Source organism: Rhincodon typus, chromosome 1, assembly GCF_021869965.1.
Source record: "Rhincodon typus isolate 14 chromosome 1, sRhiTyp1.1, whole genome shotgun sequence".
NCBI lineage: Eukaryota > Metazoa > Chordata > Chondrichthyes > Orectolobiformes > Rhincodontidae > Rhincodon > Rhincodon typus.
In genome coordinates, this window is record NC_063332.1 from 144161337 (window position 1) to 144184196 (window position 22860).

A 22860-nucleotide genomic window follows, 5' to 3' on the forward strand; every position below is an offset into this window, starting at 1 on the left:
CAGACACCACATGAATTCTTCAGTGAATTCAGTGCCCTCAGATTTTATGTTGGCCTTCCACCACTTGGTTCTGTCAGAAAATGAGATTTTATTTTCCAGTTGCTGCAAAAGCAACAAACATACCCAGTGACATGAAATCTGCCACTGAGCCAATTTTGCTGTATTAGTAAGCCTCTTTCCTCCAAAGTGTTGCTGAAACTCATTACCTCTATCCCAATTCTATTAAATCTTAGCATTCCTTTTCCTAAGAATAGTAAACCTCAATTTCTGGCTCTCCTGAAACCTAATATATCTTACCTACCTACTTGTGCACTCAAAGCTTTTAAAAAAAAATTTGGTATAGAGCGTGTCGCAATAAAGGACATACAGCTTTTCTTTTAGAAAACTGTCAGAGTTGCAGAGTTTGTTTCTCAAAACCCAAGTTAAAAATTTCATAGCAATTCATGAATGCATTTTTGAGTCATTTCAGCCATTGGCCTTGATAAAACAATATGATTACATGGCATAATAACATTTCCTTATATGAAGTAAAGCATTCTCTGATTCACCAGGTGCACACCACACCTTTATAGGTGCAAATCAACATTTTAACCGATGTCTGTAAGAGTGGATTGAATTGTGTACAAGTATGTTTAAATTAATACAGATATGGGAATGCACCAGTGCAAGTTTTAATTTGGAATTTGCAATAGTAGTTATAGTCTTCAATTGCAGACAGAATATTTTGACATTGAATTTTAACTGCAACTTTTTGAGTGAAGATTTTTAATGATCACTTTGCAGACAAGCTGTTGCTGTACAATAAGGTAAGGCGTATGTATCTTATCTTGGCCACATCTCAGAATTAAGATTCACACAATAAAGCTAAATACTGCTTTTTAGTTTCCCAGTGTTCTGGGGAAGGGTCATCGGACCCGAAATGTTAATAGCGATTTTTTTTTTTTCTTCTTAGATGCTGCCAGACCTGCTGAGTTTCTACAGCAACTTCTGTTTTTGTTCTTGTTTTAGTTTCCTACGTTGTGTTGCAAATGAGTTATATATTTGCTGCACAATATTCTGTGAAGATTTGAAAAGTCTATTTAAATGTGGGAAAAACAGATATGATAATATGGATTTTTAAATTTGATTATTAATTTATTCATCACTTTTCATTTTGAAGCTGTCCTCTTCTGGCTGAACTACAAAGCTGCTTATGACAACTGGAACGAACAGCGGATGGCACTGCACAAGGATATCCATGTGGCTACGAAAGAAGTTGTTGACAAACTGCCTGGAATCCAGCAGACCTCTGCTCAAGCATTTGGCACACTCTTTTTGCAGCTGACTGTGAATGATTTGGGAATCTGCTTACCTATCACCAGCACTATACAGGTAGCGTACTAATATTTTGCAGCAGAAACAATCAACTCAAATGTTATGTGCTGTTAAATTTTTACTGTGATGCAATTCAACATTCATAATATTCAACTGCTTACTTTCTTTAATTATCTAATTCTCTTTTTGTTATGTAATGTCTTTTTTCTCTTTGAACAATTTTCTTGCCTGAACACTGATTCCTTACTGAAGCACAGTTTTTTAAGGGCCAGAATCACCTTCTAGTAATGTCCAAATAGCCATGCTTTTCAATAATTTTGCTTTCTTAACTGCAGGTGCTGTGATGCTATTTCTTAATTGTATAAGTCTTGCTCCAGCTGGAATAGATAATGCAAACATCAGAGCTCAAGCCTGGGACCTTGCTGTTTTTTAATGGTTCAGCAACTCTCTGATGTCAATATCTTTGGTCATCCTGGGAGTTCATCTGTACTTAATTGAAATGATCTTGTTGGCCGATCTTTCAGATTTTGTAAACAGTTCAATTGGCGTTCTCTTCTCATACTATTTTTTGTGCCTCTTCATCATATATTGGGGAAAATGTCTTGGCACCAGTGTGAACCCATTGCACCTAAAGTGCCATACTCAAAAACAATGTTCCATTTTGCTTCAAGAATCTTTCCTGAATTTCATGTGCAAGGGACTAGTTTAGACTTGTTTAGACATGAGACTTCTCACTGTCAACTTTCAATTACTCTGCATGAAGAGAATCAGCCAGAAAGCAGACTATGTGCAATGACTTATAATAAACACAAATTGCAAACTCACTAGATTTTAAGGAATTAATCCAGGAAATCTCACCTGCATTCAGTTATTCAATTTTGCAGCTATAAGTTGTCAAATGTTAATAAACTGATCCAAAATGCTTTGATTTTAAATTTGGGTTTTGTATGCTACTCTGCCTGGGTTACGGCTCTCACATTTCCTCATGTTACATTTCTTGTACATTTGCTTCACCCTTCTTCCTCTGCTCATCTATTTGATTTGGTTCTTCTGGTATCTGTAAACCGTGTCAAAGGAAACTTAAAAGTATTTGATGAGCAAGGAAAGACAAATAAACTAAAACATTGCATAACATTCTTTGTTTAACCATTTTTGAAGGTAACCTATTAATATATAAATGTAACATTGAATAACAAATCCATTAGAAACTGGATCAAATTGTTCTAGTCTAGCCTGAAACCTTGGAAGTGAATTCACAGAATTTAGCTTGTTTTTTTTTTGTCATTGACCTAAAAGAAATAGACAATTACTTTGGTGTTGCTGTTGTCAACTCAACATTTTTAAGTTAAAACCAAGGAATTACTTTTGATATTGATATTGATATCATTAACATTCCTATGCCATTCTTCTGCTACCATTAAAGGTGAGAGTTCCAATCTCCAATAAAATAATGATAAAGTAATCAGTTATAATAAAAATGTATTCATATTGCAGCAAATTTAAAATTTAATGTTATTTTAAATAGCTGAAAGACCTTTTTACTTTGTTAACTAAAATTGGGGAAGTCCAAACCTTTGCTTGCAGTCCCTGCACTAAATTCCATTCTCTAGCTACAACTCCATCCCTCTCCTTGGCAACAGTCTGTGATTAAGTCAGTCAGTTCACAACTTTGGTGTCCCATTTGATCTCGATGTAACCTTCTGCCTTCAAATTAATTGCGCCACTAAGACCATCTGCTTTTGCCTACCTTTTTAACCTGCTTTCATCTGACCTAATAACATCTTTTCTGGTGTATAATTTGTTTTATAATGCCACTGTGAGATATCTTGAGATATTCCTTTCTCTGAAAAGAAATATGTAAGTATATTTTGTGTTGGACAATGTAAAATGTTGTTTGACAATGAATTTAATTGGTTTTGGCAGGGTAATCACAATATTGATTTTGATCCTGGATCAGCTATGGTTCTTACGATTGAAAGCACTTTGATCACCGCTTGTTCATCTGAATCCCTTGTCAGTAAAGGTCACTTCAAAAATTTCTGCATACGATTTGCTGATGGATTCGAAACTAGTTGGGATGACTGGAAACCGGAACTACAGGGTGATATAGTAATGAATGCCTGTGAGTTTTCTACTTACTTATTTTTCTCTCACTCTAAGCCCTATCCCCCTTTGCAATCTATTTTAAAAAGAGTGGACAAAGAGAGTGCATAATTTTGGTGTTCTAGATGTCCTATCAGGTCTAAAATGGGGATATACGTACACTTCCAATGTAAGCCGTGCAGATCATCATTTCAGATAGGTTGTTAGTGCTGGGAATAGGAGCTTATATGGATGTATGCAGAATAGGCAGCTGGGTAGGTGGTGACATATTGGTAATATCACCAAACTAGTGAACAGAGGCAAATCTGGGACTGGATCCTGTTCTGGAGACATGGGTTTGAGTCCCAGCATGACAGACAGTGAAATTTAAATTCGTTTAAAACGTGGAATTAAGTAGTAACCATGTAACTGTTGTTAATTGTCATAAATACCCACCTGGTTCACTATTGTCTGTTATGGAAGGAAATCCGTCATGAGAGTCTAGACCCACAGCAATGTGGTTGACTCTTAACTGCCCTCTGTCTAACAAGGCACTCAGTTCACAGTAATTAGAGATGGGCAACATCTGCTGGTCCAGTCAGCGCCACCCATATCCCATAAGTGAATAAACAAGAAGTAACATCAGTCATAAAAGAGCAATGTAACATTAGTCAACATGTAAAGCTTGATGTCATTGGTGTCAATTTTGACTTCAGCATTCCAGCCCACAAACACTCTTAAAATCATACTGCTGAACATGCATTCAGAACATGCATTCTGCACTATTTTAAAGGGATCAATGACTATGCTTAGGTTAGTTTCTGATAAATTGTTACTGTTAGTTACTGAGGTGATAGAAGAGTTTAGAGATTTGGACTGCTACTTAAATTTGCAGAAAACTACATGGATGGTTTGGCACATAGTAAAGACCTTAGATCTCATTAAACTGCTCTGTAGGCAGTTTCATTGGGCTGCATCTTTTGTGTATTTGGCTAAATCGGAGTTGTCAGGGTTTTTGGAGCATTGTTGCCAGGTGGCCAAACAGGTTCTCTCGCTGTATCTTAGCAAATGTGCTTCATTAATTACCTAGTAAACATATATGATGTCTCTCATGTCCAATAACTGCATGTCAGCCCCAGAACAATTCAATACTCGGCAGAATTCACTGGCATTGCTCGCACCCACGCTATCTTTAGGAGGTCCATTGTGCACCCAGGCAAGCACTCAGTCTGGCACTGCCTTGCATGGTTGCTGATATTTGCCCTGGACATTGTAGACATGAGTAAATCAGCACTTTGGGGATAGAGTGCTGGAGGTACTGCTGGAATGTGTGTGCCAACACAGGATTTCTTCAGCCTCCAGGACCAGCTTTGGAGGCCATGATGCCAGACCTTGCAACCTTGGACCCGGTTGGCTACCTCACCTGAAACACACTCGGCTGTCTGAAGAAATGCTCAGCAATGTAGGCAGAAGGTCACTGTGCTTCTCCATTCTGCCACTTCAAGTGCCACCATTTTTTTCCAATACCTCACACTCATTCTTTCTCTGTTACTGTACCTACCTCCCACCAAGGATCATGTTCCTCTGTTGCTCTCACTATTGCCTGCAACATTCTCACCAACACAACTGCTGAAACTACTAACCCTGTGAGCGCTATGTGTTGTCTGTTCACTCACTCAGAATACTTCTATGTTCTGCCTAGTCTCACCACGTGTAGATACGACCTCTTAAGCTATACATTAAAATAAACTTAGTTCTGGTATTCCTGCGAGTGTGGTGTTCAGTAATAGTGTTTCTTCGTGATCAATTTCCCGTTCTTTCTCAATTTCTTGCTTTTACACCACTGACCAGGTTGCAGTCCTTGTGAATCAGAAAGAGACAAACTCAAGGACAGGGTTGTGGGGCATGGGAGAACGAAAGGTGCAGGCTTAGAGCATATGTAGCTTGTAAATCAGAGACATTTGTGGAACAAAGAGGAAAGGCTAGTGAGGAGGAGGATTAAGTGCAAGTATGCTATTTGGTTCTTCATTGATTATTAACAGAAATGTGATAACCAGATAATCTCTCTTTTTGTGGCATTAGTTGGTGAATAAATATTAGTCAAATCATTGGGAAAAACTCCAGAACTTCGTTCTGCCACAGTGCTGCAACATTATACAACATTCATAGTATTTTAAGAGCAGCGTGTTTCCAATATCAGAAGGGAAAAAAGCATTGTGTGATATGGTTCAGGGCGATTTAAGTATGGGCAAATACCTGAGTTACAAAAAGTTTAACAATGACCACAAAATTATTGTTGAGTTCAGTGTGAAAAATTAGGAATCCAAGGTTGAGGTGCTGTGGAAAAAAGGCAATTTTCAACAAAATTGCAGGGGAAAAGAAGGCAAAACTCCTGTGCTATTAAACCACTCCAAAGATCAGAATCCCACTTGGAGGTCTGGCTAATTGGACAAATGAAAACGTCAACATTGATTAAAAAGTGGTTGATAGTCAGGAATCAAAAAGTTGTGGTACATGGGTAATGCATGAACTGGAGAAAAATTTGAAGTTATGCACCAGCAGAATTCAATGTTGGATACATTTTTGTTCTCTATGCATTTGGATAATTTGCATTTGTTTGTTGGGTACTTATCATAAAGCAAAAGTAGAAAGCCATGGACAGTTTAGCGGAATGGCATATAGCCGTTAGTGCAGTTTAAAAAGTTACAAATTTTCAAGAATGCCAAGAGAACTGAGAGAGTGAGAAAGGTTGAACTGATCAGGATCCTTTTCTTGCAAATAGAAAGCAATGATCTAATAAAGATCACCAAAAACAAAGAGGTTTGATAGATTTTATGCATAGAAGGTGATTTTACTTATTGGAAAGTCCAAAGCCACAAGCTGCAAATACAAAGTGGTCACTAATAAATTCAGTTTCAAATTTCTTACTCAGTGTTGCGAATGTGAAATCCACATGAAGTGGTTGCAACAAATAGCATAGATGCTTTTAAGAAGATGTTCAAATAAAATGAAAGTATAATGGATTGTGTAATAACGGATGTAAATAATTGTGTGGTGCATAATCACCTGCCTGAAATTGGCCTGTTTCTGTACTGTAATTTTTATATGATTCTTTGGGTTAGCATCTGTTTTTGCTGGGTATCTGAAGCATCTTAGGGCATTTCTGTATTGTGTTTCTATTAAATACAGATTGTTAACCCAGCATGCATGTTTACAATCAAATTCCGATACTTCATCTTACTACTTTGTCAAAAATCATGCACAACTAGTTTATGCAATCAAACATTTTCATTGAAGTAACAGACTGGGAAGTATATTCAGATGTCTACTGTGGCTGTGATCAGGAATGATTTTTTTTTTTGGAAACCAAGTTTTCTTCCCTTTTTGCTGCAGATCACTCTAAATAGCAGTCCAGTTGACTTGGAGAATATTATTCAGTCATTTTAGGGCAATTGCTACGATGATTAATTTGATTTTGATATTTCTGAATGTTCTCACAGGTGTGGTACCAGATGGAACATATGAAGTATGTTCGCGGACTACTGGGCAGGCTGCAGCAGGTAATTTTATTTTCTCACTGAGCAGTATTCAGATCAGCACCTGTTGCGTTTTCCATTTTCCCTGATCCTTAACTTGCACAACTAACAAGATATGGAAAGTTGACGAAGGTTTAAATAGATTAGATATAGTTTATTGTAAAATTAATCAGTAAAAAACAAAATACAAGTACTTTCAACTTGTACAGCAAATGACTCATTTAAACACATGGTGATAAGTCTTAGCATGTGTAGTTCTTTGTTCCATCACCAGGTCCCTAACCCTGGATTCGTTATGAGTGTTGGTCACATATTTTACTATCACTTGTCTTTGTTTTAGGGTTTGTGACCTCATCTTGGTGTCTGCCTTCATTGCTTACCCGTCAAAGCTGAGCCAACCAGTAATTCACGAACCAAAATCTGATGTATTCTACTCCACTCAGCTAACTCCATGTTCCATTGAGATCATTTAAATCCAACAAAGCATTCATCAGTTTTGAGTTTAAACTGATGCCTCAGCGTTATAGCTTTTAGCCATGTTTCTTCTTAGGCATAAACAAAAAAAAAGTTCTGATTTTAAATATTCTGTAGACTAGGTTTGTAATTGTTCACCACTGATTTGCCGCAGCTTATAGAATTGCAGAGTTCACTCAAGCCCAAAGTCCACATCTCCCACTTTGATCTCAAAGGACCTTCCTTCCTCTGGATCCCACTCTACCATCGCCTCATATCTCCTGAGATCGTCCTGATACATAGTTACGTTACAGCACAATGTTGCCAAACAAGATTATTAAATTATAAGCATTTCAAAACCATCTTGAACAGATATTCAGATCGTCAAGTTGACTTCAGTGGCAGCCGTCTCCTGTTTGTGGTATTGCTAAGGTTTTCATGGTGCTATATTTTGGTGTGTTCACCTGTGTTTCATGCCATTATTCTACCGGAACTCCAGTAAGTAACAAAAAGTAAAGCTCTTGAATCAATTTAAAACAAAAAAAACATTTTTCATCTTCCTGTTGTACCAGCAAATTCGCAAAGAATTTGAAGTACACATATGTGTTGCATGAATATTTGTATTGATACAGCATGCCCAAGAACAGTACCCGTTACTCAGTTTGAATAATAATCAAAAATGCTACAATTAGCAATCTCATGATTGCTAATTGGCAACAATAAATCACGGTAAGAATAAGAAATACAAAGTATAACTTTATTAAGATTGTTAATAATCAGCACATTGAATACTTTTTTTAAAAGGTTTGGAGTGATGGCCTCCATTATGTTAAAGAATTAACATCTGTTAATAAATGTTAACCTGAACCTGGAAAAATTGTACTGAAGGAGAATGAATGCCTACATATCTGAACAAATTATGACTTTGCTAGTGGTAATTAAAGAGGAATACAAATTTGTAATGTTAAGTGTAGAAATTTGTTTAAAGAAAATCCATTCCAGAATAATATTCCATAGATGTTTGAATAAGACTTGATCATTTTCTTTTCTAGACAGCAGTAGTGCTGGAACCTGGACCCTGAATATCTTATGGAAAATGTGCGGTATTGATGTGCATATGGATCCCAATATAGGAAAAAGACTCAATGCCTTAGGTAACACAATGACGACTCTGACAGGTGAGGAAGAAATTGATGACATCGCTGACCTGAACTCAATTAACGCAGTTGACTTGACAGATGAGGATGAAACTGACAGTATGTCTCCTACTGTAATGGCTGTAAGTAAATCAATAAGACAGTAAAGTACTTTATAATTGAAATTACTTAAATATTCAATTCAGCAATACTTTTTGTTGGTACACAAGCTTATATTAAACATATCTGTTTCATACAAAGTTTTAGTTGTAGTTGTGTGATGTTGACAATGTTGACTCTATCTAATCCTGAGACTTGCAACCCAGTAAAATCTAATAGTTTACACTTCAAAGCATCCCGTTCTCACTCATGGTATAGTTGACTTGGGATTGGTTTCACTGACTGCAGGGCAAGTGGCCGTAGAAACCCTGCTCCTTTTCAGTAGTCTTGTTTTTAAGAAATTAGAAAAAAGTGGCGCATCCCACTTAGGATTTTATGTTGCAAATCTTGACTCCCTTGGCATTGACCAAAATAATGGGAAGGAAGAATATCTTCTTTATTGGCCTAGTTTCATCTCCAGGTTATGCATCATGTTTTTCTGCTCTGGAACATTTGAAATAGCAAGCCTCAGATGTCACTTACTGACTAAAACATTTAATGTTTGTTTGAGCCCTGGTTTGCGCTTGTAGCCTGTTATGACCCCTTTGGGAATCCTTTGGAAACAAAAGTGTTCAAACAGTGTTAAAAATGCAGCAAGTTCTTACCATCATAACACTTGAACAAAAAACATACAGCACTTTGGATGCCCCTTCTCCCAGGAATTGAAACACTTCAAGAATGCATCTCACCACCGCCTTGACCGTTCAGAATGGGCAATAAATGCTGGCCAAACCAGCAATGCCCACGTCCCATGAATGAAAAACATTCATATTACACAGGAAATAATATGATAGTTTGTATTTTAAAATGAGCTTTATTACAAACATACCATTTCATTTACAATCTTATAAAAGCAAGTAGATTCACCTGCCTTCCAGGCATTGTTACCATTCCTCGTGCTTTAAACTCTCAAGAGCTTCTGCAGTCACATTGCTTCAGGCAGTGTCATAGTTTTTTGGTGTAAAAAGTTGAGTGTCAGCTCCATCGAAATAGCCTTTGGCTCCAGTTTTGTACTTTGAGGGTCACTGGTGGTTGTGATTTATATAATGCCTCTGCCCACTGTTTATTAGATTTCACCGTAAAACATTATTTTGGAAACACCATATGGCTTAACCTGTAGCATTTCAGATTTAAAGTCTAACTGCATGAGTAGCTAAAGTCTCAACTCTCTTGTAAACAAGTGTTTCTTTTACTGTAAATCAAATCACTTTGTTTCAATCATCACAGCAAAACTTCTTACTCCCTTTCAAGGATGATTTCAGACCTCAAAGATATTTATTTATTTCCGTTTCTCAACAAAATAAAGCAATTACTGGAAAGTTGCAGTGAACTTGTTTCAGTCTAACTCAGTTTTTATCTTAAGCAGTTTGATTTCTGACAAGTTATATATATTCACAACATATGTTAATGATTTAGATGAGGGAACTAAATGTAATATCTGTAAGCTTTCAGACAACACAAAGCTCAGTGGGAAGGTGAGCTGTGAGGAGGACTCAGATGCTTCAGCACAAGATGGCAGATGGAGCATAAGGTGGATAAATATGAGGTTATCCACTTTGGTAGCAAAAACAGGAAGGCAGATTATTGTCTGAACAGTGATCTATTGAGAAAAGAGGAGGTGCAGCGGACCTGGGTGCCCTTGTACACGAGTCACTGGAAGTAACCATGCAGGTGCAGTAGATGGTGAAGAAGGTATGTTGACCTTCACAAAGAGTATTGGAGTACAGGAGCAGGGATGCCTTGCTGCAGTTGTAGAGGGCTTTTTATAACCTTTGAATACTGAGAGCTAAAACAGATGGGACCATTCACAGTATATTTCTTACATGATAATCTCAGCTGAAAACTGTAGCAACTGGTAAATTAAAATCTATTAATCTAACTAAAATTTAGAAATTGCTAACTCAAAATACCCTCACTTATTATTCAGAATACAGGTGGAAACGCAATAAAAGGCAACTCTATGAAACTTTCTTTTGGGCAACGACTTGTAAACCAGTTTCTTGGTCTGACTACTATGCACCGGGAGTACTCTTTTACAGCAGAAACTCTGTCTAGTCCTGAGACTCGCAACCCAGCAAAATCTAACTGTTTACACTCAAAAGCATCCCGTTCTCGCTCTTGGCATAGTGTATGTAACAGTTAAACATGTCTATCTCTCCAAGTTTTAAAAAAATCAACTAAATTGTGATTTGTGCTTTAGGTCAGTTGCGCTCAATTAATTTATACTTAAAGCTGTTCAGTGAAACTCTTCATTTCTTTATCTCTCTGCATGCTGTATCTTTTGTGGTGAAATTGTAAATCACATGGGGCCAAACAAATTGCAAAATTTTTTTTACCTTTCTTAGCCTTTGCTTCACTGGTTGAAATTCATAATTCAAGTGTTTCCTTTACAGGAAAGTACTGACTATCGAAGACAGGGTACGATTGGAAGCCAGGCTGCAGATTCAAGAGGACGAAAGTTTGTAAAACGTTTAGTGGACATCAGGGAATTGAATGAACAAGCCAAAGTCATCGATGACCTAAAGTATGTTTACGTCTGAATCTATCTACTATTACTAAAATTCTCAGGTCCGTCTTAACAAAGGGTCTTTGCTCTGCAAAGTCATCAATAGGATTTGTACAATCAGGTTACTGATTCCCAGGAATAGGTCAAATTGTTTTTATAAATTTAATCATTTACCATTTTTCCCTCTGATTAATTTTTAAAATCCAAAAAATTTCAACAAGACAAAACATGAAATGTTAGCCACTGAATTAATACCTTGATTGTAGTTTTTACTTCAAGTCTTGGACTTGATACTTTTCATGCACAACTTCACTGTTAGTTAGAATCATAGAAATGGTACAGCGCATAACAGGGCCATTTGGCTTGTCTTGTCCATACTGACCCAAAGACACCCACATGTCCTTTCTAATCCCATCTTCCTTCACCTGGCCCGTAGCTCTGCAACTTTTACAACACTTAAGGTGCAGGTCATGTACTTTTTGAAAGAGTTTACTTTCTCTGCCTCCACCACCAACTCAGGAAGAGAATTCCAGACACCCACCACCCTCTATGTAAAAAAAAGTTGTTCTTCATGTCCCCTCCAATCCTTCTGCCACTTAACTTAAATCTGTAATCTCTGATTTTTGAACTCTGTGCCAAGGGAAACAGGTTACCCCAGTTTACTGTATGTGTACTCCTCACAATTTTGTATACCTCAATCATGTCCCCCCTCAACCTTGACTGTTCCAAGGAAAACAACCCTAACCTCTCCAGTCTCCTCTCATAGCTACAATTCCCCAGCCCTGGCCACATTCTAGTAAATCTTCTCTGCACTCTCCAGGGCAGTATGTCCTTCCTCTAATGCGGTGACCAGAACTGCACACAATACTCCAGCTGTGACCTCACTGTTGTCCTATATAATTTCATCATTATATCATTAATTTTTTATTCTGTATCTCTGCCAATGAAGGAAAGTATTTCATATGCCTTCTTTCCAACTTTATCTACTTATACTGCTATCTTTGGGGACCTATGCACTTGCATTCCAATATCTGTCACTTCATCTACCCCTGTCAATGTATTCCCATTTATTGTGTATTCTCTTTTACTCTTTGACCTCCTTAAATGCATTACCTCTCAATTATCAGAGTTGAACTCCGTCTGCCACTTTCCTGCCAACTCCACCAATCTGTCTACATTATTTTGGAGCTTACAGTTATCCTCTACAGGGCCAATTTATGTTTCATCTGTGCATTTCCTAATTGTGCCACTCACGTTCAAGCCGTAATCATTAATGTACAAAACAAACAGCAGGGGTCCCAAAACTGAGCCCTGCGGAGCACCACTTGAGGGAGCTTTCCATTCGCAAGGGAAGCCACTGACCATTGCCTTTTGTTTCCTGTTACTAAGCCGATTTTGGAACCAATTTGACACGTTATCCTGTATCCCATGGACTTGTACTTTTCTCACCAGTCTGCCATGTGGAACCTTGTCAAATGTCTCACTAAAATCCAAGTAGACATCATCCACTGCACTATCCTCATCGATCCTCCTTATCACTTCCCAAAGAATTCAATCAAATTTGTAAGGCCTCACCTTCCCTCAACAAAGCTATGCTGACTATCCATGACTAGACCATGCCATTCTAATTTTATCTGATCTCACAAGATTTATTCTAACAATTTGCCCACCACCAAAGTAAGACCAGCTGGTCTATAATTGTTTGGCATTTCCTTTGCACCCTTTTTAAACAGCAGAATCACATTTGCATTCCTCCAGTTCTCTGGCACCTCACCTGTGCCTAGTGAAGCTTGGAAATAATCCCCAGAGCATCTTCCATTTTCTCCCTGACCATCTTCAACATCACAGGGAACCATCTGTCTGGCCCTGGTGACTTATCCACTTTCAAGGATTCCAACTCCTCTAACACTTCCACTTCCACTTCCATTATGATTATTTTGCCCAATATTTCACACTGCTCTTCTTGGATTACTATATCCAAATCATTTCTTTCCTTTGTGTATACGGGAACGAATAATGCTTCCCGTATCCTCTGCATCTTCACACAAGTTCCCTTCTTCACCTGTGACAAGTCTCACTACTTCCTTAACTATCCTTTTGCTTTTTATATGCTGGTAAAAAAATCCTTGGGTATTCCTTCATCTTGCTTGCTAATATATTTTTCATGCCCTCTCTTTGATTTCTTGTTTATTTTTTAAATTGATTCCTGTACTTTCTATACTCATCTAGGCTATCTACAGTGTTGAGTTTTTTGTGACTATCATATCCTTTCTATTTTCTGTTTAATCTTCCTCTGTATTTTTCTAGACAACCATGAAATGGGCTGAGATTTGGCAGTACCATACTTATTTTTGGAGAGGACATGCCCTCACTTTTTAGTGCCTCCGACTGACTTGTCCTTTTAGCAGTCCTATCCAGTCTGCCTCATTTAAATCACTTTGCAGTTTTGGGAAATTTGCCTCCCTCACTTTAAAACTTTTTCTCCTGATTTATCTCTGTCCTTTTCCAAAATACCAAATCTAACTGAAATGGTTAATATAATCACTGAAATGGTCACCCACTATCACTTCGCCCACTTGCCCGTCTTCATTTTCCAAAACTAAATCCAGAATCATGTCTCCACTCGTTAGGCTTGTCATGTATTATTTTAAAAAAATTTTCCTGATCACAGCACATGAATTTTTCACCCTCAATGCCCTTTTATATTATTTGAAATACAGTTGATATTAGGATAGTTAACATCTCCTACAATTATTGGCCTCTTATTCCCACAGGTAGAAATTTGTCTACGTGTATCTTCTTCTATCTCCCTCTCATTATCTAGAGGCCTGTCGTATACTCCTAGTGGTGTGATTGCCCCTTTTCTTTTTAATTCCTAAGCTCAATCCATGAAGCCTGATTTGTTAACCTGTTTAGTATGTTATTCCTTCTCACAACTGTAATTGATTCATTAATCAATATTTGTACTTCCCCTTTTTTTTGTCAGCCACTCTATCCTGCCTGAAGATTCCACATCCACATATATGGAGCTGCCAGTTTTGCCCCTCCTTTAACCAGGTTTCTGTGAGAGCAACAACATGCTGCCATGTGTTCATCTGTGCATTTAGTTCATCTGCCTTGTTTGTAATACTCCTAGCATTGAAGTATAAACAGCTCAACCCCATCAATTTCCTTTGGATGCTTTTTAAATCTTTTGTTTCTTCTGTCTTTCTGAGTCGCTGACTACATTACTAACTAATGTCCTACTTCCCGTATCCTGATTTGAATCTGACCCATTTAAGCCTGATTGGTTAGTTAACTCAGTTAGTTCCTGTAGCCTTGGCACACACCATCTCTCGGTCAGAGGGAGATCATGCCTAACAGATCTGTTTGAATTATTCGAGGTGGTGACCAAGTATGTAGGTACGGTTAGGGTGGTTGATGTGGTTTATACGGATTTCAGCAAGGTGTTTAATAAGGTCCCACATGGGAAACTGATACAGAAGGTTAAACCTCAGGGGTAGGAAATGGCCTTCTGGTATTATTGCTAGACTATTAATCCAGAAAAATTCAGCTAATGTTCTGGGGATCCGGATTCGAATCTCGCCACATCAGATGGTGGAATTTGAATTCAATAAAAAAAACTGGAAACTAGGAATCTTCTGTCGATTGTCGGAAAAACCCATCTGGTTCACTAATGTCCTTCAGGGACACAAATCTACTATCCTCACCTAGTCTGGCCTACATGTGACTCCTGACCCACAGCAATGTGGTGGTTGACTCTCAATTGCCCTCTGAAATGGCCTAGCAAGCCATTCAATTGTACCATTCACTACAAAGTCTCAAAGAAATGAAACTGGACAGATTACATGGCATTGCCCTAGGCACTGGAAAAGACAACGGCAGAAACAGCCCTGTCAACCTTGCAGGGTCCTCCTCACTAACACCTGGGGGCTAGTGCCAAAATTGGGAGAGATATCTCACAGACTAGTCAAAGAACAGCCTGACATAATCGTAGTCATGGAATCATACTTTACAAAGTCCCAGACACCACCATCACCATTCAGTTCCACCAGCAGGACAGACCTAGCAGAGGTGGCAGCACAGTGGTACACAGTTGAGAGGAAGTTGCCCTGAGAGTCCTCAACATTGATTCCAGACTCCATGAAGTCTAGTGGCTTCAGGTTAAACATGGGCAAGGAAACCTCCTGATGATTACCACATACTGTCCTCTCTCGCCTGATGAATCGGCACTCCTCACCAAGAATCGCTTGACAGCCGTACTACAGATCGAGCTGGTTGGGGCCTAAAGGACATAGCTGCTAGACTGGGTCTGCGGCAGGTGGTGAGGGAACAAACAAGAGGGCAAAACATACTAGACCTCATCCCTACCAATCTGCCAGCTGCAGATGCATCTGTCCATGACCGTATCGGTAAGAGTGACCACCACACAGTCCTTGTGGAGACGAAGTCTGGCTTTCACATTGAGAACAACCTCCATCGTGTTGTGTGTCACTATCACCGTGCTAAATGGGACAGACTTCGAACAGATCTAGCAACTCAAGACTGGGCATCCAAGAGGCGCTGTGGGCCATCAACAGCAGCAGAATTGTACTCCAGCACAATCTGTAACCTCATGGCCCGGCATATCCCCCACTCAACCATTACCATCAAACCAGGGGATCAACCCTGGTTCAATGGACAGTGCAGGAGGGCATGCCAGGAACAGCACCAGGCATTGCTGAAGATGAGGTGTCAACCTGGTGAAGTCACTAAACAGGACTACTTGCATGCCAGATAGTGTAAGCAGCAAGTGATAGATAGAGATAACTGATCCCACAACCAACGGATCAAATCTAAAGTCTACAGTCCTGTCACTTCCAGTCGTGAATAGTGGTGGACAATTAAACAACTCACTGGAGGAGGAGGCTCCACAAATATCCCCATCCTGAATGATAGAAGAACCCAGCACATCAGTGCAAAACATAAGGCTGAAGCTTTGGCAGCAGTCTTCAGCCAGAAGTGCTGAGTGGATGATCCATCTCTGCCTCCTCCAGTGGTCCCCAGCAGTACAGCCACTTTGATTCACTTTGTGTGATATCAAGAATCGCTCGGAGGCACTGGATACTGCGAAGGCTACAGGCCCTGATCACATTCTGACAATAGTACTGAAGACTTGTGCTCCAGAACTTGTCGGTCTCCTCTCCAAGCTATTCCACTACATTTACAACACTGGCATCTACCCGACAATGTGGAAAATTGCCCAAGTATGTCTTATACATAAAAAGCAGGACAGATCCAACCTGGCCAACCTGTCCAATCAGTCTACTCTCAATCATCAGTAAAGTGATGGAAGATGTCAACAGTGCTATCAAGCAGCACCTGCTCAGCAATAACCTGCTCAGTGGTGCCCAGCTTGGTGTCTGCCATGGCCGCTCAGCTCTTGACTTCATTACAGCCTTGATCCAAACATGGACAAAAGAGCTGAATTCCAGAAGTGAGGTGAGAGTGACAACCTTTGACATCAGGGCTGCATTCGACCGAATGTGGCATCAAGAAGCCACAGAAAAACTGGAGTCAGTGGGTATCAAGGGGCAAACTCTCCGGTGGTTGGAGTCAAAACTGACACATAGGTTGTTGAAGGTCATTCATCTCAGCTGCAGGACATCTCTGCAAGAGTTCCTCAGGGTAATGTCCTAGGCCCAACAATCTTCAGCTGCTTCATCAATTACCTTCCCTCCATCACAAGGTTGGAAGTGGAAATGTTCACTGATAATTGTGCAATGTTCAGCACATTCGTGACTCCTCGGATACTGAAGCTGTCCATGTTCAAATGCAACAAGATCTAGACAATATCTAGGCTTGGGCTGACAAGTGGCAAGTAACATTCATGCCACACAAATGCCAGGCTATGATCATCACCAATAAGAGACAATCTAATCACAACCCCTTGGCATTTAATGGTGTTACCATCATTGAATCCCCCACTGTCAACATCCTGGGGGTTATCATTGACCAGAAACTCAACTGTACTCACTATATAAACACAGTGGCTACTAGAGCAGGTCAGAAGCTAGGAATACTGTGGCAAGTAACTCACCTCCTGACTCCTCAAAGCCTGTCCACCATCTACAAGGCACAAGTCAGGCGTGTGATGGAATACTCCCCACTTGCTTGGGTGAGTGCAGCCCCAACAACACTCAAGAAGCTTGACACCATCCAGGACAAAGCAGTCCACTTGATTGGCACTACATCCACAAGCGCCCACTCTCTCCACCACCAACACTTAGTAGCAGCAGTGTGTACTATCTACAAGATGCACTGCAGCAATTCACAAAGATTCTCAGACAGCAGCTTCCAAACACATGACCGTTTCCATCTTGAAGGACAGGGCAGCAGGTATATAGGAACACCACCACCTGCAAGTTCCCCTCCAAGCCACTCACCATCCTGACTTGGAAATATATCGCCTTTTCTTCACTATCGCTTGGTCAAAATCCTGCAATTCTCTCCCAAACAGCATTGTGGGTCAACCCACAGCAGGTGTACTGCAGCAGTTCAGGGAGGCAGCTCACCATCACCTTCTCAAGAGCAACTTGGAATGGGTAATAACTGCTGGCTAGCTAATCACACCCATATCGCACAAATGAATTGTAAAAAATGGTATTGAGGTGAACTTGGCAAGTCGGATCTCAACTTTGCTTGGTGACAAGAGACAGAGGGTGGTGGTGGAAGGCTGTTTGTGTGGTTGGAGCCCTGTGTGCCATAGCATCCCCACAGGGGTCAATGCTGGGTCCCTTAATGTTTGTGATATTCTCATCTACATCATTTTTCCCCTCCACATTTGTAAATGATAACTAAGTTTGCAAATGACACAAAGATTGGTTGAGTGGTTGACAGTGAGGAGGAAGGCATTAGCTGACAGAATGATATAAATGGATTGATCAGAACAATTGTGGGTATATCAATGGTCGATCGAATTGTACCCTGGAATTGAGAAGTGATGCACTTTGGAAGAAGGAACAAAATGAGGGAATATTCAATGAATAGTAGGACATTAGGAAGGCCAGAGGAACAGAGTGATCCTGGTGTACTTGTCCACAAACTGCAAAAGGTGGCAGGGCCGGTTAATGGGGTAGTATGGATGCTGGCCTTTATCAGCCATCGCATACATTATAAGAGCAGGGAATTATATTGGAGCTGTACAGAATTTTGGTTAAGCCACAGCTAGAGTATTGTGTCCAATTTTGTTCACCAACTATAGGAAGGATGTGATTGCACTGGAGGGCTGCAGAGGAGATTCACCAGGATGTTGACTGTGACGGAGCATTTCAGCTATGAAGAGAGGCTGAATAAGCTTGGGTTGTTTTCTTTGGAGCAGAGAAGGTTGAGGGGAGCCCTGAAAGAAGTATAGAAGATTATGAGGGGCATGAACAGAGTGAATAGAAAATAACTTTTCCCCTTAGTTGAAGAGCCAATAACAAGGGGGCATAATTTTAAAGTGAAAGACAGTACGTTTGCAGGGGATTTGAGGAAAATATTTTCACCCAGAAGGTGGTGTGAATCTGGAATGATAGTTGAGGTGGTAAACCACAAAACCTTTAAAGAATACTTAGTTGAGAACTTGAAATGTTATAACTTTAAAGGTTATGGGTCTAGTGCAGGAAGTTGGGACTAGTGTACAAACTCAATGGGCCGAAGGACCTTTACTGTAAGGAATGTTTAGTTAGCCCAGCTGCTCCTCTTGGTTTCCAGCAGTATCTATTCTTCTATTTGAAGGAAAACTAGAAGTACTAATTCCAAAATTTATTTGGGTTAAGTTTATAGCCCGTTCTGATGAAGAATCATTTGACTCAAAACCTTTACTCTTTCTTTTTCTCCATTGACGCTGTCAGAACTGTTGAGTTTTTTTTCAGTAATTTCTGATTTTATTACTGTTTCTGTTTCTCTGCATCAAATGTATTTTGCTGATTTTTACATGGCTGTATATTGTTTCATTTGAAAAGCTGTGTTTGGTTCTGTGCAAGAGTGAAACAAGACAGTTACATTAAATATTACAAAATCTAATGGTTGTATAGTATTATTAGCTTTTATTTTTCTTCTAAATTAAAGGGCTCGTTAATGGCCAGTGTAGCACTTGTGCAAATGCTGTTTGTTGGGAAATCCCAGACAAATGATGTGGTTCTCCTCCATGTAACTTGATTGCTGGAAGATCAAGAGCTGTGACCCTACAATTACTAAGTCATTGATGCACTTGCTCCTTGGGGCTCTTTACCCATTCAGGAAATTGACCCTAAGAAACTTTTTTCTTTAATTTGTGAAGAAGTCAGACACCATCTTTCTATAATATTATTTCAGTTAGTATATTTTTGGAAATTATTGCAGTACAAACTAATATTTTGAAGTGGAATTTTTGTTTAGAAAACACATTAAGTCGAGGGCGAGAGAGAGGACAATCTTAATTTGATATTCTAAAAATAAATGACAAATTACTTGAGTTTTGGTCCTTTGAAGATAAATACTGATTTGGCACAGCTATGTTATAGGTAAATAAAAAGGCTAAAATTCTAACTAGTGATAGCTATAAAATAGGGGCATTCACACATCCCAAAACCAATCTCACCAAACATTGAATTCAGTCTTTTGCAATCCCTTAACAACTTAGAGCCTGGTGCTGTCAGATTCTAGGCCCCCTTCACCCAAATACTGTTACAAGTATACCTCACATCTTTCCCTTAGCTTACTGCTGACACTATCAGGCATTTAGAAGGGAACCAAACCATTTATTGCAACTTCATGCTTACGCCAAACTCCAGGCTCCACTTCTAAGGTTTTGCCAAAGCTAAGTTCCAGTTCCAAAATAGTGCCAGATAACATCATCTTTACTTTGTCACTATTGAAGTTCTGAAGCCACAAATCAGGTCTGCCAAGCATTGGGACATACAATAAAAAAATTGACATTCAGCAAATTGGTTCTCCAAACCACTACTGAAAATCTCAGTGCATCACATTTAAAAGGCAAAATTGTACTCTTGCATTAGGTTTTACTTATTGACACTGATGTCGTGTGCTACATAATAAAACATCCTGATCATTTTGAAATAACAGTCCTGGTGCCCTTATCATAAGCAACACTGTAGCGTAGCTTTCAGCTTTGTTTCAAGGCTACAACTACTGGAGCAGACCACAATTTCATTATAGAACCTACCTGATTAATTAGGAAGGTTCTATTAAGGGTGAGCATTAGAAGTTCTCATCATCTGGTTCGCAGGAGTTTGTTGGAACAGATAAAAACCAAAAGAACTGCGGATGCTGTAAATCAGGAACAAAAACAGAAGTTGCTGGAAAAGCTCAGCAGGTCTGGCAGCATCTGTGAAGAAGAAAACAGAGTTAACGTTTTGGGTCAGTTCGGAGAAAGGGTCATTGGATCCGAAACGTTAACTCTAATTCTTCTTCACAGATACTGCCAGACCTGAGCCTTTCCAGCAACTTCTATTTTTGTTATAATGGATAGTTGGTCTCCCAAGCACAGTTGCTGGCAGGTAAATTAACCTTTTGTACATGTAACCTCGCCAGTGCACAATATTTGTAATAAAACTGCATTTTCTGAGACTGTCGGTCATCACACTATTCAGAGTTGGCACTTTGGTTCCTGTTGTGAGGATGATGGACTTGTGGTCAACGAAAGTCTTTTGGAAAGTAACTGGAGAAGGTAAAGAGAAATGCAAGCTGGAGGAGAAAGAAAGAGAAGGAAAGAAACTGGGGGAAGGAGGAGAGACACAAAATAGGGAAGAGGGTGAGAGAGGTATCTGCCATGAGAGAGCAGAGTGGAGAGGGAGAAACACTAACTGGGGAAGAAAGTAGCACAATCTGTAGTGAGGTAAGGCTTATGTTGGCTTTGGTGTAATGTTATTTGTTATGAGGATCAGACAGCTATGATGCTTCATTTTGTGGACTGAGCCTCACAACCCTGATGCTGGGCTTCAAGAATGTGAATAGGCAATGGAATTTGTCTTTATTTTGTTTTATTTACTTGGATTACTCGCAGAATATTTTGGGCAAGTGTCAAGTGATCATGTACATTGTTAATGTGGTTGTATTTAATTCTAAAAGATGTGTTTATTTAAAGAAAAGTTTGCCACATCATCAAATTTAGAATTGACCTTCTAAGTTAAGAAGATGGATGAGTAGCTAAATCGAATTTCAGAAATAAATGTACCATAGCACCTTTGTCTTTATGGCAGCACATCAATAAAACGTGCTGGAAGGAACTCTCAATTGTCTGATAGCAAGTTTGTTATCCTATATGTTGAAGTAAATCTTGTCATTGTATGATATGTCCTTAAATTTATAAAAGGAACAAGAAGTAATACCATTTAGCATTTGAAACCTATCCTTATATAATCAATTATAAGAAATAAATTAGTGTATAGGATTTAACTTACTTATGACATTGAGAAATCTTTAATTGGACATGCAAAAGCTCAAAATGCTATGGTGGCACAGGTGGAGAATTTTCCTGATTTATTGCCTGGGGACAGTCAGCAGATGAAGCAGATTGCTCTCCGAGATTGCCAACTATTGTTTGATATTTTCTTGAAAAGGTAATCATATGACGTTCAATGGATAGTTGATCTCGTAAAAACAGAACATTCTGAAAATAATTAGCATTGTCCGATGAAAGGCTTCAACCTGCAATGTTAACGCTGTTTTTCACTTCACAGATGCTGTCTGATCTGATGAGCATTTTTTCAGACTCATTGTTTTATGTTGAATTTCAAACATCTACAGTATTTTTACATTTATGTTTAGATTAATATGGAGTTTGTCTTGAAAACTTGAGAAAACTGAATACAATGTAAACATTGTTTAACTTAACTTGATTAATAAAACATTTGGATTTTTCTAGAAAACTTGGTGCAAGTGAAGGAACAATAAACCAAGAGATTCAGCGTTATCAACAGTTAGAATCTGTTGCTGTTAATGACATCCGTCGAGATGTTCGAAAAAAATTACAAAGATCCAGTATGAGGGTGAGCAAATTATTTGCTAATACAAATTCATGATCCTTTCCCTCAAAGGTAGCATGATCTTTCTGGGCATGTTTTTAATAAATCATGTTTTACAATGCTTGTAATAAAACTTGAGGTATTTTTGATCACCTATTCATATAGTTGAAATTCAGGAGGTCCAGGTTTAAGTCCCATCTGCTGCAGAGGCAAGATCAATATCATTGGGTTGATATATTCTGTATTGTTAGCTTAGCTTTGAATTTTAATCTGAGAGATCCAGTGCTCCATGGACTTTCTTTGTTGCTGTTACCTGTGGAGAGACAACTGTGATAATATAGCCTCCTGTTATAAAGGTTGCAAACAAGGTTGTAGTCTCTGTACTTACATGGATATGAATGAACTTGGAACAGATCTAGCATTGCCTGAAATATGAGTCTGTACTTTGGTGGAGTTATCTAAGACTGGTAACCATACTTTCAGAAAAATGATATGGAATAGCTTCACATTCAGAACTTGTTTCATCTCGTATTAGTTTTCATCCATATCATGGTAGAATTGCTTTTTTTTTTAGGGAGTTTAATATGAACATCTAGAGTATGTAAATTGACCACAGTTTACTTACCAGATATTGCTACTCATCAGATAACTGAAGAATTTTATAAGAATTCTTATGTGAGTTGTTA

General features: G+C 39.0%; 1 protein-coding gene across 1 annotated transcript in view; it reads left to right on the top strand.

Moving 5' to 3' along the window:
- Nucleotides 1–22860, top strand: part of kiaa1109 (KIAA1109 ortholog) — a 433631-nt gene that overhangs the window by 314768 nt on the left and 96003 nt on the right. Inside the window, exons 60-66 of the mRNA XM_048608993.1 lie at nt 1160–1371; nt 3238–3436; nt 6897–6956; nt 8438–8664; nt 10608–10808; nt 11074–11204; nt 22075–22198. Of these exons, the coding sequence (XP_048464950.1) occupies nt 1160–1371; nt 3238–3436; nt 6897–6956; nt 8438–8664; nt 10608–10808; nt 11074–11204; nt 22075–22198 (1154 nt within the window). The remainder of the gene's footprint in view (nt 1–1159; nt 1372–3237; nt 3437–6896; nt 6957–8437; nt 8665–10607; nt 10809–11073; nt 11205–22074; nt 22199–22860) is intronic.